Source organism: Elgaria multicarinata, chromosome 10 (genome assembly GCF_023053635.1).
Source record: "Elgaria multicarinata webbii isolate HBS135686 ecotype San Diego chromosome 10, rElgMul1.1.pri, whole genome shotgun sequence".
Lineage (NCBI taxonomy): Eukaryota > Metazoa > Chordata > Lepidosauria > Squamata > Anguidae > Elgaria > Elgaria multicarinata.
In genome coordinates this window covers 91,157,492-91,176,170 of record NC_086180.1, presented here as the reverse complement: position 1 = coordinate 91,176,170, position 18,679 = coordinate 91,157,492, and the positions used below count along the sequence as shown (strand labels likewise).

At 42.0% G+C, this 18,679-nt stretch overlaps 1 protein-coding gene across 1 annotated transcript; it reads right to left on the bottom strand.

The window, feature by feature from the left end:
* Positions 1-6,494: 6,494 nt before the first annotated feature.
* Positions 6,495-18,478, bottom strand: HS3ST1 (heparan sulfate-glucosamine 3-sulfotransferase 1). Its single transcript, XM_063135675.1, has 2 exons — positions 18,411-18,478; positions 6,495-7,720 (listed from the first exon to the last, which is right to left on the bottom strand). The coding sequence occupies exon 2, from the start codon at positions 7,604-7,606 to the stop codon at positions 6,680-6,682; it is 927 nt and encodes a 308-aa protein (XP_062991745.1). The 5' UTR covers positions 7,607-7,720; positions 18,411-18,478; the 3' UTR covers positions 6,495-6,679.
* Positions 18,479-18,679: the final 201 nt, after the last annotated feature.

Genomic DNA, 18,679 nt, shown 5'->3' with positions numbered 1-18,679 from the left:
TGCAGGACACAGAATAATGGGATCAAGTTAAAGGAAGCCAGAATTCCGGCTGGATATCAGGAAAAACTTCCTGACTGTTAGAGCAGTACGACAATGGAACCAGTTTCCTAGGGAGGTTGTGGGCTCTCCCACACTGGAGGCCTTCCAGAGGCAGCTGGACAACCATCTGTCAGGGATGCTTTAGGGTGGATTCCTGCATTGAGCAGGGGGTTGGACTCGATGGCCTTGTAGGCCCCTTCCATGAATCACAGTTTGTGTTTGTTATGTGGGTTGAAGTGGAGAGCCCCCACATTGGTCTGAGAAGTATCAGGCTGTTTTCCAAAGTGATGAATTGGGGTGTGAGTCAAATCTTGTCAGTGCACAGCTCTAGCTTTTTCTGTTGTAATAAATCACCCGTTAACATTGTATTGCTCACCTCTATGACCCAAGGAAGCAGCCGAAATGGTGTCTGTAAAGTTGCCTGTCTCAAAACCACTCAGTTCAGGGCTGCTGACCAAAATACAGACTTACACCACTAAACCATAAAACAGGAAAATAGGAGCATGTTCCTAATCTTCATGGAAACACTGCTGAGAGACGAGCAGGAAGAACATCTTTTATTCAAAGAGTTTTTATAGTATCATCAATGCCCGGAAATAAATGCATTTCTCAGAATGTACGTATTACACATCTAATAGAGCTGTCTCCCGCCAGAGGTTAAAAAGAGTTAGTCCCTGACCGTAGGTTTTCAGTGTAATAAAAGACAGCACACACAAGGAAGGAAGCCAGGAAATGGATGGGGAAGCAAAGCATATGGGAAATGCATGAGAAAGTAGAGTCTTTAAATGTGTTTGGATGATGATGACGATGGACAGCATGAAGTAAATGTCAGGGGTAGAACATTCCAACGATAAAGGACCACTAAGGCAAATGTGCACAGGTGAGGAAAGGTGGAAATCCTTGGCTTCGAATCCTTAGAAGTCATGTGAAAAGCACAAAGGTGTAGAAAATCTAAAAGGGGAGAATGTAGAAAAGAATATTAAAATTGAGAAATGGTAAGTAGAAAAAACTTGAATTGAGTGGGATCAGACAGAGGAAACCTGGCCAAAGAATGCTGTAGAGAGAGAAGCCACATGATGAAAGTGAAGCGTGGGAAAATTTGTGTTTTAAGGGAAGAAAGGGGAACAATGGCCAAGGCAGCATAAGAAACAATTCTATTAGGTTCTGTTCCACATTTTGTTGTAATCCTTTTATCTATATGGATAACCTGCCTGCTCAGATTTATTAATTAATTAAATATATATCCTGCCCTTCTTCCTAAGAAAGACATTTTTATTAAGACCACCATCTACTTTTAATGAGCACCAGCACAATTTGGGAACTTGGGAACAAGGCAGAAAAGTGTTCAGACTTTGACAATAGTTTGACAGAGCATGGTGCTATTCAGTTAATATAAATGTTAGGTTATAGGGCTGGGCTTGTTTCTTTGGAGGTAACTCGTGTTGCTATTAAAATGAGATTTACTCCCAGGTTAATGGGGCTAGTTTGGTTATAAAAGATAAAATAATGAGTTTTCAAAACAACATAACTGTCAACAAACTACCCCAGGCCACATTAGATGGTACCAAAGTGCTCACCAACTCGTATTCTTTTTACTCTTTATATGACATCTGATCCAAGACCAGCTTCTTCCAGACATGTAACTGATGATCTCTGCTATGATTCATGTACTTTATGTATCCCAGGATGAATTTAATCAGTTTCAGTATATCTGTTTACTAATTAACACTTTGAAACCACTATGAAGGGAATAATGAGAAAAATCCGAGACAGGATGCTTATTTTCTCAGCAAATATTAAATTATGTATGTCATCTGCTTATATGTGTAGGCAAATCAGATATTAACAAAATATTTCCACACATAAAGTGACTGAAAAGATATAGAAATGTGGCCATCCATTACACTTACATTCTACCATTAAAAGGGGAGGGGGGATGCCTCTACTCCAGTGATTTTGGGCAGAAGGGGATATGGCAGGAGGAAGAGCTTGGTCATCAGAGTAGGATGGGTGACAGATGTTTACACACTATTGTCCTTCTGTCCCCCATCCCTCAGCTCTCATGTACCTTTCGAGGCTCATCCACTGAGCCTTCCTGTCTTGCAGTGCTGCTATTAAATGCCAGATTGGTCTGCAATAAGACTGCACTCATCCATAATTTAATCATGGATGCAAAAGCAGATCTGGCATACATTAAGGACACTTGGGTGGGTGAGGTTTATTGACTCAGCTCAATCCAGGGACTGGTGCAGCAACAACATAGAGTGTTGGGCTGAGGGTCCATGGTCTACAGAGTTTCCATCTCCCATGCGAGGAAAGCACTTCACTTTGGGGCAGGCTTCAAGGGGTTGCACCTGGTATTTCATAGAATCATAGAATAGTAGAGTTGGAAGGGGCCTATAAGGCCATTGAGTCCAATCCCTGTTCAATGCAGGAATCTACCCTAAAGCCTACCTGACAGATGGTTGTCCAGCTGCCTCTTGAATGCCTCTAGTGTGGGAGAGCCCACAACCTCTCTAGGTAACTGATTCCATTGTCATACTGCTCTAACAGTCAGGAAGTTTTTCCTGATGTCCAGCCAGAATCTGGCTTCCTTTAACTTGAGCCCGTTATTCCGTGTCCTGCACTCTGGGAGGATCGAGAAGAGATCCTGGCCCTCCTCTGTGTGACTACCTTTTAAGTATTTGAAGAGTGCTATCATGTCTGGTGTACCACCCACCCTGCTACACAGCAGCTTCCCTGACTGAGCTAATGGAAGTGGTCTCAAGTGTGATGTTGGAAAACCCAGGATGGTGGTTCTGGGTGATTTCAACTTCCATACTGAGGCTTTCTCTGAAACTCCAGCTCAGGGCATCATGGTCTCCATGTACAGCTCACTTTGCTCCTTCCTGTACCAGGGAGTTGTGGACAATGGAACAGGCCAGATGTTAGAGCATAAATGATGTAAAGCTCGAAGTGAAGATGATCAAGCATGCTTTAGAGCGCAATATTTTTCCTATTGCATGGTGGTGCAAGCAAGAAAGATGGTATTTTTTTCCTGCCTCCATTGCATCCTTGAGTAGCTGTCCAGCAGAGCTCTTTGGATGGTCCAAGAGTTAACAGCTCATCCACAATGAATGGACCCCTGGACCCCTTAGGGACTGCTTGTGACCTTTTTGCATCACACTTTGCATCAATCTTTGAGAGGGAAAATCACTTGTTAATGCAGCTCCAGTCAATGCATCTGATATCACCATCTGTCTGATTTTGTGGAATCAATTCCAGTTGTGCGAGGTGCTTGCAGCAATACACCTGACCATGTGTCCTCTCAATTCTTGCTCTTCCTGGTTAATAAGAACTAGCTGGGGGTGGGGTATGAATGGGTGGGTCCAAGGAGTAGTAAGTGCATCTCAACATGAAGGGCTGGGTCCTGCTGAAGAAGGCAGTACTGCAACGAGTCCTGAAGAAACCTACTTTGGACCAAGGGTATTTGACAACTAGCACCCAGTTGCGAATACCTGTTTCTTGGAGGAGATTCTTGAGATGGTTTTGTTGGGCAACTGTAAGCCCTCTCGGAGGATATTATCTAGACCCACTTCAATATGGCTTTAGGCTGGTTACGGGACTGAATCGGCCTTGGTCACCCTGATGGATGTCCTTTATCAAAGCCTCACAGTGAAAAGTAGCTTATAGATTAAAGTTTCCCCCTTTTTCAGTGCTAAGTAGGGAGGGGGAATGCTTACCTCAGATCAGTTGCTGATTGGCAATGAGAGCTTTCCCCTCCATGGAGATTCTTCAGCTTAACAGTCTTTTAGCATTCAAGAAAGCTATATAAAGACTGATCTCTTCCAGCAGGCCTTTCCAGTGGAATTTTAGGATGCTTTTAGGGTGCTTTTAGTATGCTTTTTTAAAGGAAGTTTTAACAATGTATACTATGTTTTTAATCAATATTTTATGTATTTAATACTCATTGTTGTTCCCCGCCTAGATCAGCATATGAACTTGCCTAGGCTTCCAGAGACCAGATTCAGAGAAAGATCACACAGGCAGGAATAAAAGACAGAGCTTTTTCAGTAGTGGCTCCATGTTTGTAGAATTCCCGCACTAAGACCTATGTATTGTCCATTTCTCTATTGGCTTTTAAACAGATGCTGAGAACTTTTATTATTATTTTTAATATATAATGTCCTATATATTTTATAGAGCATTATGTATTGCTGTTTTAACGTCATTATATATTGGCTTTATATTGTGGTGTTATGGCTATACTGTACTTATGGTTTATATAAACTGCCTTAGGAGGGGGTTTACTCTGACAGCCAGCATTTGGAATTAATTGAAATAAATACATGGAATAAATAATAGCTTAAGCAAAGAAGGGGGCAAACAGTAGAATGGTGTTGTGGACATATACATGTGGCACCAGAAAAAATAAATAAAAAAACCTGTGGTATTTGTTCTTTGCTATACAGATGTTCACATAAAACCAAATTGAACTTACTTGGAATGGTGCACCTGAACAGAGGCATCCAGGATTATCAGCTGGAGTGAGAACCCCCTGCATTGTGAACTGATTACAATAAATATGGATTACGCCAGATTGGGCCTGCAAAGCAATTTTTATCTGTTCCTCAAATTTCAAGCAAGATATGATAGACATTTTCCTCACAGAATTATTTGAAAACATTTTCAAAAAATGTGAGAGATATTCTATTCTTTAACTTTACATCTTGCAGTTTTGTTATGTATTGCCCTGGTCAAGACTAAGCCCATGTGCATCATAACAAGACAGATCAATCCTAAAAGATGTTTCCAGAGGGTGGTATCTTTACAGTCTTTGAATCCACATGCAACTCCTTAAGCTTCCTACATCTGGAGTGAAGACCCTGGAACCTAAATTATGCCATACACACAGCTATTTCACCCCAAACAATTTATAATTAAAAGCTACATTAGGACCCAGTCCTTGCTGACACAAATGGGGTAAAAATATAATAAAATCTGCAAAGCCCTTGCTACTAGATGGTGCCACTCATGAGAGTTAAGAAGTAAGGCAAAATACATTTCTGATCTCCAGATAACTATCTGGAGATTTGAAAGGCCCTTATCAATACAACAAATGGCCATTCAAGAGGCTATTTCAAATACTTCTTACAGGGCCTGTTCTCACACGCATGGGGGGAGGGTGGTTAGGGAAACTATGAAGCAGGGAGAGTTAACAAAACCATGAGACAGGAGGCCAACCTAGCCCTTCCCCATTTATTAATTGGTTTAGCATTCTGCCTCCCCAATGTTTACTGAGTAATTTTGTGGCTGATAAGGCAAACTCTTCCTTGGCACTGTGATAGCTCTTTAGGAGGGCTTTAGCTATGCCAAGTTTGAATCATATCTGTTCATGCCTTGATTTTTAGGATTTTTTTTAATTTTCTCCCCTCAAACCTGATACTCCACAAATGCGAAATTCCACCTGTTTGCATTTGTGGATGATCTGTTTTCCTTTACTTTGATAATGCACAGCTGTGTATCTCAAGTTCATAAAAATAGAGATCTACTGGGGTCCTCAGGGACATGGGCTACTTTCCCTCCCCCCCTCGCTCTGGCTTTGTTGTCTAGCAATTTACTGATTTAACGTTTCATTGGCTGGGCTCTGTTTCTACAGGCAATGAGGGTGGGGTTGGAGCGGTAAAAAGTCCATTCAACAGACTAAGCACAAGTCCATTCATTCAACATGACATGCTGGAGAACAATAATCACCCCACCCTCCCCTTTCTTCAGCAAGACTCCATTCAAAGCACATGCCCCCAACAAAGGAAAATGTGAGGGGACAGCAATACATGGAGGCTTAAGGGTGCATTAAATCCACTTGGGGAAAATAATCCAGACTTTCCCCACACCAAAATCCTATGCAAAATGGAGGAAAAGAGGTGAGATGAGTGTAGGACAGGAACAATGTCATGTGAGTCCCGCACTGCAATACCAGATACCAGATGTGGTGAGCTACTGGTGTGATGGAGCTCTATGTTTCTTTATAGTACTTCTGTTTCAGGATGCAACAGTCCCATCCCTTTCCCACTGTAAGGTCAATTCCCTTGCCTTTGACAACAGCAAACTCTGTCAGCAGCTCTGCCTTGTGTATCTATGCTTGATATATATCCGGTCATTTTCTTCTTTACCCAAGGAAGCTTATGATGAAATACTTTGAAAATCATTGCCAATACAATACCATTTATAAAACCTCTGTCAGTAAGATATCACTTAAAAAATTGGTTAAGGGATCTTTGAACTACCATGATACCTTAGTCGAAATTCACCAGCATACCACACTAACGAAAATCTTATATAGCGTCATCAAAAGATTGAATTTAGGGAAAGGAGAAACATATGTTGCATTTTAAGACGTATATGTATTTTGTATATATATATACATACTTAAAAGCCACAATCTGACGAGACTTTTTTCTTTTGTTTTTTCATATATATAATACAGTGTTAACAACTATGAAAAGCATTACAAAAAGATCTTTTTAATTTAACAAGTAAAAAAATATTAGTAGATTATATGGCTCTAACGTTGTACAGAAGTATTTAATGGATTTTCAAATAAATTATAGTTTAAATGCCTTCCTTTTCTAAATATACTCTCTAGAATGTAGCACTATATTTAATGCCAGTCAAATGTTCTGCCAACAAGCTCAAAGAATTTCTGATTAGGTTCATGAAAATATCCATGCAGTTTTTCAAGTAAAATTGGATCTACTTTGGGGTGTGCTCTTCCTTTCGATTCATGTAAACACCTGTCCCTACCACTGTCTCTTAGGCAATAAAAGCCTTTTGTTTTATTGAAGTAAAAGTTTGAAGCATTTATTTGACGTGGCAGCTTTAAGAACCTTTCCACTTTTACTATTTCTGGGAAGGGATCTTTGATAAGCTTGTTCCCATCTACAATATGGATGCGATCCAGAGGAAAATACTTCAACCAGTTTTGCATGTGAACATAATACAAACTCCTGTTTATTGCCTTGTAGTCCATATTGATCTCACCATCTTTAACTAGGAATTCTTCAATGGAGGGATACGGCTTATGTTTTTGCATGTGATTAAAGAACACTTGCGTATAGTCTGACAATACCCTCTCGGTTGGATCTCGTAAAATAAGAAGCAATCTGATAAGCTTATTCATTCTATAAACTCTTTCAGGCACTTTGGGTGAGGTGAAATATGCTGGGGTTTTCTCCACAGTTATCTGGTGGGGACAAGAGAGTGGCATTTGGTTAATATACCACTGGAATCCATTTTTATAATGCTCTTCCCAGTCGAAGAAGTGGACCTCACTTTCTGCTGCTGCTATATATGGATGGAGGCTCAACATCTCTAGCAAGGCTCTTGTTCCACCTTTCCGCACACCAATGATGACAGTCTGTGGAAGTTGCTGTAGTGTTCCATTAGGACCAAAGCATTCTTTGAAGTCACTTTTCTTAAAGGGTTCTTTCTGAGCAGCAGCCTCAGCCTTAGAGCTGGTAGCTGGTCTAGAAGGCACTGCCTGAGGTTGCACAATAAGCAATGCTGCTCCCAGCAGAAAAATTGCCATGGCAGAGGTCCAGTCTTCTTTCACATTACTAGCAAGCAGGACAGGAAGAAACCATCATGAGGAAGCTGAGGTCCTTTTTCTGATGAAATGCGTATTTCTTAAGCAGAATAATAACTAGGTACAAAAAAGAAGCAGGTTAGAAATATCACAATAATGCACCTGTGCTCAATATTATTATTACGTTAACATGAGAACTAAGATCATTGGTCTAATTTTCTTCCACTTATGAATATTAAACACACAGCCCTGAGAGAAATGATAGTTTTTCTTATTCCTCAAGTATTAAATATACATTCAGAATGCCATAATTTCTATTCTAGATTTATAATGGGGCTTCACTGTTACAAGAAGAGAATTAATTCTATGCTTGGAATCTCACAAACATATTTTATATCAAGCAAAAGAAGAATTCCAAAATATTTTTTCCCCCAAAACCCGTGTCGCCATTATTCCTTTACTAGCTGATATGCCTGGTGTTGCTTGGGTCCATGAATAATGTTTTGTGTTACTATTAACAATGTGAAACTAACCAATTTGTGTGTGCTATATAAACATTTTGACCCAATTAAAAAAAACCCAGAGGGATAGCCATGTTAGTCTGTTGCACCAAATATAGCAAATACAGTCTTTAAGGTGGCACCTTGAAAAATACATATTAAAATGTTTATTGTAGCATAAGTTTTCCTTGAATTTCTGGAAACATACTTCACACAAGCATGTGCAGTGGGCTCTAATTATGAAAGCATAAATCACAATAAATATACTAATCTTTAAAGTGCCACAAAATGATTTCCCCCCCCAAATTTTAAAAATGTTTATTTATAATTATCAATACAATTAACAACATCTGAATAACTTTAGAATATAGGTGACAGACATGCACTAGGCCATGTATCCCTGATAATGTTCTTTGTTCAAGAAGATTTGGAACACCAAGTGAACACCTTCGAAAGCCAATGTACTGCAATTCTCTTATTTTCCTTTTATCCACTACAGCGCAACGAAGCAGAAGTTACTTGGAACCCAAAATAGAATCCATTGGCCCCTTAAAGACTAACAACTTTATTATGGCATAAGCTTTCATAGACTAGAGTCCACTTCATCAGATGCATGAAGTGTAATCTTCATTTGGCAAGTAGATGAGATTGATGGATTTCAACTACACTGAGTTAAATCTGGTACCAACCATTGTGACGATTTCCAGCTGTTGGTAGGATTTGCAGACCCAAAATATGTGAGATTTGCAAACCCAAAATATGTGAGATTTGCACAGGCACACCCTGTACTACATTTGAGGCATAGTAGAAAAGCCCCATAGAAGCCCATAGTGTAATTTCAGAAATATAGAATATATGTTTTCTGAATGAAAATAGAAGCTTTTCTGTCATGACTCATGGAATTGTGATGGGATTGTGGTATGTCTGCGTCACAAGTTTGTATTGCTGCCGCAAACCCCAACCCCACCCTGCAATAATACTTGGGCCCTGTAAGCATTAAGAGACACAAATGAAGTTGCGAGTCTTGTGTTTGCCTGATGTGCAGTTACACACTCAACAGCAGAGCACGTGCTTCACATGTAGAAGATGCTGGGGTCAGTTTCTGGCATCTTCAGTTAAAGAATTTCATGGTTCTGGGCTGGGCCAGAGCCCACCTGAGAGCCACTTTGTTAGAACAGTCCGTGCCCAGCCTAGACAGCCCAGTAGTAAATGACAACCTCATACATACACACAAGTTTGGTGACACTGTCGTTTAATAGCTGGTGTGCTGTTTTGAAGACAGACGTCTGGTGTGTGTGTGTGTGTGTATGTATGTGTGTGTTTAAGAAACAAAATTCTTCAATTTATGAAAATAACATTTTACTTTGCTACATGGAGCTTCTCTCTAGAATTCTCCATACCAGCTACCTAACTAGTATGACCACTCTCAGCATGTTCTCCTTCATATCATCAACATTTACTCAGTGACACTACTATTTCCACAACTGGCATGGAACTACAAGAGACCTAATTCTGGTAGGTTTTTGGTAGTCTCATTTCATTCCTATTTTATTATCATCTGAATCAATTAACTATCTGAATCAAGTTACGTATTTCACTCTAGAGTCAGGCCTTAGCAAGACCTACCTTTTGTTCCGGGACAGAAGAGGAGGGGAGGATTGGGATTAACACGAGATCTCTCCTCCATTTACACGTGAGGCGTGACGACCTCAGGAGAGGCGTTGCACCCGCCATTTTTTATTTTTAAAGAAGACAGAGCGCACAAACGCTCGTGCGCTGAAGGTAAGTTTTTTTAAAAAAATTAACTACTTTCCCCGCTCCCCCACCCTAACCCCGATGGGCACAGTGCTCCTGAGGAGTGCTGCGCCCCGTGTGCAGCTCCCAGCCGTGCGTGAGTAATCGCACAGAGCCGGGTCAAACCGCGGAGAAGGGCCACACGTTCTGCGGTCTCGGGCTCTGCCCGGGACCGCAGAAAATGCAGGCCCAAAGGGGAGGGCTATATCCTGGGGCAAGGGAGGGATCGCCTGTGCGTCATGTGGACACACAGGGACGATCCCAGGGTTCACCCCGTGATATAGCCTGGTCTAGCTAAGGCCTCAGTCGCTTTCTCCCCCACACCATTATACTTTATAGTCATTTTATGTTATGGTTGTTCTGTATGAGCTCAAAGTCAGGGCCACAATTGATGTGACATTTTTTATTGTGATCAGGGTGGCCTATGCATTTTGACTTTATTTTAGTATATGTATATGGAGCCCATGGTGGCATAGGCAGAGGGTGCAGTTTATACATTTAATAAATAAATAATTCCTAAACCATGCTTTTATCTTTGAAATAATCTTGTAAAGTTGGTTAGGTTAAGAGACTGGGATTGGCCCAAAGTCACTCAGTGAGCTTCATTTGAGCTTTGGTCTTCTCTGTACTATTCTGACATGAACCACTGCACTACACCTGTATAATTTTGCTCACAGCTGGGCATTGGGAATGGCATGAGAGGAATGGGGTAAACCAGGAGTACACAGTCCTCAGCGCACAGCATGCCTGCAGCCCTCAGTCCAGTGCAGCATGCAGAATCATGGGAATCCCACCAGAGTTTTCCTTGTTAAAGCAGCGCTAGCAAAGGAAACTCTTTCCTTATCTCAGATATCTCCTGGGATAAAAAAACTCTTTCCCTTGCTATTTCTAGCAAATGAACCCCTTCCTGTATTTCCCATCTGTCCTGCAAAAGGAGGTCCCCTATTTCAATACCCTCATTTGAAGAACCAAAAACTGTCAGTGACAAAATATTCTGGTAATTATGTTTTTCTCTGCCTCCCACTGTTCATTTTAAGAACAGTTTTCTCTGAAAGTACTTTTTATGATAGTTGTACAGCAAGTTCTGTTTTTCTGCTGGCAGGGTTTTGAAGCCACAAATAATCCAATATGTAAGTGTTTAAATTTAGAAATTATGCATTTTTGAATAGAACATTTTATACTAAACAAAACCTGTCTAAATGTTCATTCTATTCATAGAGGACGGCATATCTTGCAGAATCAAGATTTCTAAACAAGATACCATAATTTACAGGAATATGTAATTATATAAGAAACAATAAACAACCTCTTTTTCACCTGTTGCTTGATAACAGAGGTGGGGAATCTTTTCCCCAGCCTACATATCAGTGGTCTGCCAGATCTACACCAAGCAGGATATGACACTTTGAAAACAGTTTGAAAACTGTATGTGGAGCTCTGTGTCCTGGACCCCAACAGTTGTCACAACTGTTATAAAATGTTTTAAGGCAGCCGTGTAGATCCTGACAGGGCCTGCATTCCACCAGTGGATGGGTCAGAGACAAACATGAGTGGAGTTAGAGATGTTATATATATGGAATGTGCCAAAGGAATAGAAATGAAGTAAGATTGTTTACATTGTTCTGTTTTAGGATTTAAAATGTTAATTTTGATGTTTAATTTAACATGATTTTAAAATATTCTTGTCGCAGAGATAAAAACTGTTTGTCTTGCTTTTTCTGTATTTAAATATGTATTTATTTATTTGAATCCCACCTTTTTAGAACTATTTAAGGCACATTACAAGTATTTCTACCTATAAAGTGGCAAGTATGTGTGTGTCATGTATGTCTGGAAATGTTTACCCACTGCCAGATGAGTTAGAAACTTGAACTTTGACACGGTGATAGTTCTGGCTGTATAATGTACCATAAAAATCTAAAACATGAATTTGGGGTTTAAAGTATTTTTTAAGAATTTAATAAAAACCTAGGTTTATGCCTACAACTCCCAGCATGCCTTGGGCAGAACTCCCAGCATGCCTTCAGCAGAAGGCCAGACTTAACAGTCTTTGGTGGCCATTGTGATTCCTAAGGTCAGTCTTGAGAAGCCAACCCAATTCCACATAAAAGGAAACAACACTCACAAATGGGCTGCATCCATTTGTGGTGCCTCCTCCCACCTGCCATGTGCGGTTTTAAAATCGTAACTAGATACAACAGTGTGTCTTTGAGAGGCTGAACTCTGGACATGCTCAAAGGCACCCAATCCTGATATCGCTGTTTTCTCAGAAGCTGGGGGAAGTGCACATGCAGGCTTCATCCTTAAGAGGGATGGAGGGAGGAAAGGGAAGCACTCTGCGCATGCCCAGAAATAGGCTCAACGAAGGGGGCAAGTAGGTGGGCTGGCCCTGACCCTTCAGTACAAGCTCCTGATGAGCACTTGGTGGGCAAGAAGTGCAGGCCGAAGCAGTCCTGGCAGGACTTGGCTGGAGTTGGGCGCGTTCACTGACAGCTGCTTACTTCCCCTCCTTCGCAATACTCCTCCTCAATCCTCTATCGAAGAGCAGCATCTGCAATGAGAGGAGGGAAGCCCCTCTCAGGGGATGTAGTGCTGGGAGCTGTAGTACGGGCATGTAGAGTGGCTGATTTTAAATAAAACATGGGTTAGCAAACTAGGTCAGTATGTGCAAACCACGTCACTATCTCTCAGTCCTATCTCAGCCCCCACTTTTCTGACCTCTCACTAACTGTCTTTGTTCTCTTTCTACCTGACTTTCTCCAACTGCCGCTAACCCCGCCCACCATCCCATTCTAGCCTCAGCTGTCAGTCATTCCTCCATTCACTCTTCTTTTTCAATGGCATTGTCAGGCTTTTACATAAAAATCATAAACTTCAGTCATTCTTGAATCTGTCTTGGAATGTTGTGGTTTAGTTATAACAACAACAACAACAACAACAACACAGCATAAGAAATCTCGAGTTAAAAGGTCTTGGAAAATATATTTTAAAAAAATTCACTTGGCACTTAAAAGCCATTAATGCAGTCACTAGGCAAGCCTGCCTGGGAAAAAGTAACCCATAAGCAGGGTGCCACAACTAAGAAGGCCCGCTCTCCAGTTGTCTCCCACCACACCTCAGACGGTGTTCAAATATTAACACGTTATTCAAGGACCTAGGCTTATGCCTACAACTCCCAGCATGCCTTGGGTGGGAGGGAAGATTTATCAGGCTTTGGCAGCCGTAATCTGATAGTGGCTCGCCATCCTGGGCCTGAAGGGAGAGTGCCTGGGGCTGGCTGTCTTGGTTGCTAGGCTCCATCCGGGAAGGAGGGTGCAGCTCCGGGCCCATCACCAATGGCAATGAACGCGCTAATGGTCAGCCAGCCAGCCAGCCTGCTCCCTCATGGCCTACTACTTTAAGATTATTACCTTGCAGACATATATCTTAGGGGCCCCGAGCAACATCGGGTAGAAAATTGAAACCTGGCTGTACAATGTACCAGAAAAATCTAAAACATTAAATTTTGGATTTTAAGTATTTTTAAAGAATTTAATAATAAAAAAACAAGGCTTATGCCTACCACTCCCAGCATGCCTTGGGTGGAACTCCCACGAGGGATAAAAAAAGATGGGGAATAGCCATGTCAGACCATGAAACCTCTTGGACTAGAATTCTTTCTTCATTTAGAATGATGGCCCTGACTTGGAACAGGACCACTGCGTGCAGGGATGTTCAAACCTTTTCCCCAACCACTTGCTTCTTGGATTATGCACTTCTCTGAATTTTGCAATGCAGTACTTGGCACAAAAATTGAGCAAATTAGGTAAAGTTGCTTAAAAAATTAGTGCATTTTTTCATCCATTTTTTAGATTAGCAGGCTGATATGGAAATTGTATGGAATGAACTTGTGATTGAATACACATGAAACTAATTTGTCCATCGCTAGTTATGGTGAAGTGTGTGCGTTTGTGGGGTGGGGTGGGGATACACATTTTTAAACGTGGATGAGTTCCCTTTCCTCCAATTGTACTCTACAAATGCTACACACACACACACACACTTGTGTTTCTAGAGCAAGTAGTTGCAGAGACAACATGTAGTTTTACTTTGAGATATGCTAGTCTTCCCAGACAATTATCTGGATATGTAAATGCATTGAAAAGTTCACACACACACACACACACACACACACACACTTCCTTCCTACTTTCCTCAAATTCCAAGCAGAATGTAATAAAATGTAAACTAATACACTGTATCAAATAACAAACTATGCATAGATTGTGTATATTCAGTGTAGAAGAGTACACCTGCTTCACCTATCCCAAAACAGTCACAAATATTTAAACTCACAGAAAATCAAAATTCTTGATTCTGTAATAAATCCATTATGCAATATATTTATTCGTTCAAATCAAGAGGAATAAAAAGTACATCCAGGAAATAAAAATGTTCAAAGCTATTTCTCTTTCACAAAGGCTCACCTCCCTAGAGTTGTGACTCATCATGGTATTTTATAATAAATCATTTTTCAGTTTCCTATGTCAAATTGTTCATTTTTAAAACAAAACAAAACACAACCACTGGCCATTTACACAACTATCCCCAGCATTTTCATTAGGTTGCCTAATCTTCCCTTGTAGCTCCTCCAGCTTAATTTAAAATTAAAATTATGACCAGACCATTAATGCTCACCAATGATTAAAATAATATCTGAAGAAGTTGCTTCAGAAAATCTGGAACAAAATGATCCTGAAAAAACATTACAGCAATTCAGTGTAGCTGAGTAGGAAATTTAAATGCAATTAATGTCTTTGTTAGTTATTATAACCTTTTTCTATGCTATTGGTATAATACATTAAGATATAATGATGTTAGAACCCAAAAGTTGAGCATGAAGATACTTGATCATATTCTTTTTCAATTGAGAAGTGTTTTAGTTGCCTGAAATCTTACTCTTCCCATCCTGCTAATTAATGTGAACCATGTTGTGTATATCTATTTTATTTTATTTGGTTTTAACTGCTGTTTGATATTAATTTGTACTTTTGTACCTTTTAAAAATGAATACAGAGATCAGTCTGTCGTACTAGTCCGAGTCAATCAAGAAATTAAGCAAAGTACAGAAAGGGTATGGTAGAGGGCAATTTTACACAGACTTCAGCAACCTTATTCTAAATATTTCAATGGCATGTTTGGTTACAAAGCCAGAATAGGATCCCTGCAATGACTGAGTAACACAGCAGCTTTTTACATTGTGCTGCTGCAGCAGTAAGTGAATCCAATTCCACACATTTAATTTGTTGTTACAATACATTTTATGAACTGGCCATACAGGCCATAGGGGTGATTTTTACCTACAATGGAAGAAAGCTTAACGTGCAAAGTATATCATTGAAACAGAGAGCTAAAAAAAAACTACAAAGGGTATTTCTTCACTATCTAATGCCCAGTTCATAAGCTACCATAAGCAGTATGATAGCTAACTACATACATACATATTGCTTCACTGAGGCCTGGCTTCACTTTGCTTTGGCAATTAGAAGGCTAGAGCATGTGAGGTTACCCTAATGCTGTAACAACATGCCACACCATCATCATCAGGAGAATGATGCCAACATTGGAGGTAACAATATAATTAGGGTGATCCCAGATTAGCCGATCTTCCATACATTACTGAGGTTACCATGGAGCTAGATCATAAGGGAGCATTTATATTGTTTCCCTGCCACTGCATTGAGGCTACAATCCTATGCATGCTTACAAATGAGTAAGCCCCATGAACTGAATGGGCTTACTTCTGAACAGGCAGTTAAAGGATTGTACTCTACTGCATTAATAGGACCCAAACCAAGTTAACTTTAGGGCCAAATTTTATCCCATTACACAGGTGCATAACACAGTTTAAATTCACATGAGAATGAACAGCCACTGGTGTGTTCATGATACTGATACATCATTAAAGCTAAGCAGGTATCAGCCAGGGTATACAGTATATGAATAAATAAATGAAGTTTTGCATATTAAAAAATTGTTAGTTTAGAAAAAGCTCAGCCAGATTTAGTTGTGGAGAAAAGTACAAAGATATGAAATACATTTAACTAAAATGTAGAATAATTTTTAAAGAAAATGAGATATAGTCAATGCAGTTTATTTTCATGTTTGAGACCTGCTAGCATTGTCTGTAATCAGTTTTGACATGCACCTTTAAACCTTCCCTTCCCAGTTTCAACAAAAATAATTTGGTATTCATACAAATGCTGGTTCTCTCAAAGTAGCCAAATAAACAGAACATCTCCTTGTTTATCTGTATCTTTCTGAGAGGAGATTATGAGTTTTACTGAATCCTCTATTCTGCTCTCAATGTTTCAAACGCATCTGGGATATTATACCCCTTTTGTGGTATTCTCTGACATATCAAGAATATTTAAAAAGATAAAACCAGATTACTGAAGGAAAAATAGAAATATTTTTGTATCAATGGAAACAAACAATAGTTTGATTTGTTTGTTAGTTCACAGTTCCTGCCTGCTAATGCCATAAAGAATGAATAGAAAAGAGGAGACGGGAAGCTGTGTTACACCATTAGTTCATTTGCCTCTGAACTGTCTACTTGCAGCAGCTTTCCAGGGTTTCAGACAGGAGTATTTCTTAGCCCTTTCTAGCGATAGCAAGGATTGAACCTGGGACCTTTTGCAGCTAAAGCACGTGCTCTGCCACTGAACTGTGGCCCTTTCCCAAAAGCGCCCCCACCACCAGCGAGCTGGAATTGTGCACAGCCCGGGACAAGTCTAGTACACCACAGGGCTCAGGAAGTAAAGGATGCTTTGGATCTATTGACCTCTGGGTTGTGGACCAAGCATATTCCCATTGCAGTACTCTGTTGCTGGGGGTGGGGAGGGGGGAGGCAAACATCTTGCCAACTCTCATCAATTTGTAGACTCGTTTCCATATCTGAATGGGAATTAATTATATTTAAGCACCCCTTGTGTATTTTTCACTCCTAACAATCTAAGCCTTACTCGATATCTTAAAGTTTCCCAGTGCATTTTGGCAGATGATATATTTAAAGACTTGTGAAAATTGAGGAACTTGAACTCCTTCTGCCATCTTCATAGTCAGAATCCTGAGTTCTCTTATACAGCCCATGAGGAAGCCTCCCCCCCACCCCCCAGCATGTACTTAGGGTGGAAATATGCAGCACAGTGAGTTCCATACAGAGCAGAACTAAGTCTGGTTATGCGTGAATGAAAGACGATCTGCTAAAGACTTCTTTTAGTATCACCAAGTAAGTGCATGGACCGAGTCCTGCTTTGGGATGTCTTTAACCCAGAACCAAGGATCCTGGGTGGGCTGTAAGGTGGGGCATACATTTTTTTTTAAAGTACAATAAGCCTGAAGCCTGACATCTCTGTGTTTATTACATTCCAGTGAACCACAGTTCTTAAATATCTGTACTTATTGTCTGCTTTAAAAGCTCACAATCGTAATTCAGTTGATAGCTGTTAAGGTGGGACTCCTCCCTCCTCCCCTTCTCGCTGCTAAAGCCCAACTCAGCTGTTTTGCAAGGGAGCTTAATGTTCAGAGGGTATTTCTCATCCGACACAGAGCTTCCTCCTTGGCATAGGCAGAAGGAGCAAAGTAACTGGCAGTCACCTCAAAGGTTCCCCATTGCCCAAGATTTAAAGCTTTAAGAAAACCAGATGTCAACGAGGATGGGCTCCAGAGTCTGAACTACGCATCAGAAAGGCACCTCGCCCCCGCCCGCCCCCCCCACGCTAGCCTTGTCCCTCTCATGAACTCAACAGGTGTCCTTAGGCCACCTTTCACAGCCTCAATGGCAATATGAAGGGAAAAATATTGCTACATTATAGGGCTGTTGTGGAGGTAGCAACTAAATAGTATACGTGAGGCAAATTTGAGCATTTTAACTGAAATATTATTATTAATACTAAACATGGGGATTCTGATAGATACCGCTTCCTTCGCCCCATGACAAGCCCCCACTCTTCAATCAAACGCCACCCGCCTTCCGCGCCTCCCGTGGGGAGCCTCGGGGAGCCCGGCGCGTCCGGCGGTGCCCTTCAGCCTTCTACACCGGGGCCGCCGGGGAGCCGTTTCCGCTGCCTCCGCCGAAGGCGCCCCGCCGGGCCGGGAGAAAGACACGGCGAGCCCAGGCCGCCCAGATTGGCCGCGCCCGCAGGGGTTCGCCCCGAGGCCCCCGCAGGGTCGTCACCGCCGCCCGCGGGCGGCTCCCGGACGGCTTCTGCTTCCCGCTTTCCCCGCGCTGGCGCCCCGGCCGTGCGGGGCTGTAGCCGCCCGGCTGCCACCCAGCGGGCAAAGCCGGCTTCTCGCCGCCCGCTTCCCTTGCCCCTCGCCCTCGCCTGACGCGCTCTTCTTCCCCTCGCTCGGGCGCTCCTTCTTCTCCCTTGACAGCCTGGTCAATGCCATTCCCAGCCCCCCGCCCGCCATCCGCGACCCGCCCCTGAAAGCCCCTCGCGCCATGCGGGCGTAGCGCCGCATTCCCTTACCTGGCGCGCGCGCCCCAACCGGACGCCTCTCCACCGAAGCCATCTGGGCGGAGCAGTGGCTTGCCTCGGGAAGGCGGCGCGGCATCCCTGCCCCGGCGGCGCGCAGCGGGCTCGGCGGCGCCTTCAGTGCTCTCGCCCCAGGAGTGAAGCGGCGGTGCGCGCCCAGGCCGAGCAGCCCCACTCCAGAAGGAAATGGGCACGCGCCGGCGCCCGCAGCCGGGACTGCCCCAGCCGCGCCAGGCGGACCAGGCCAGCGAATGAGCGCGCGA

Bases quoted from the DNA above. Each gene is read 5' to 3' on its own strand.
- HS3ST1 (XM_063135675.1), bottom strand. From the start codon at position 7,606: ATGGCAATTTTTCTGCTGGGAGCAGCATTGCTTATTGTGCAACCTCAG.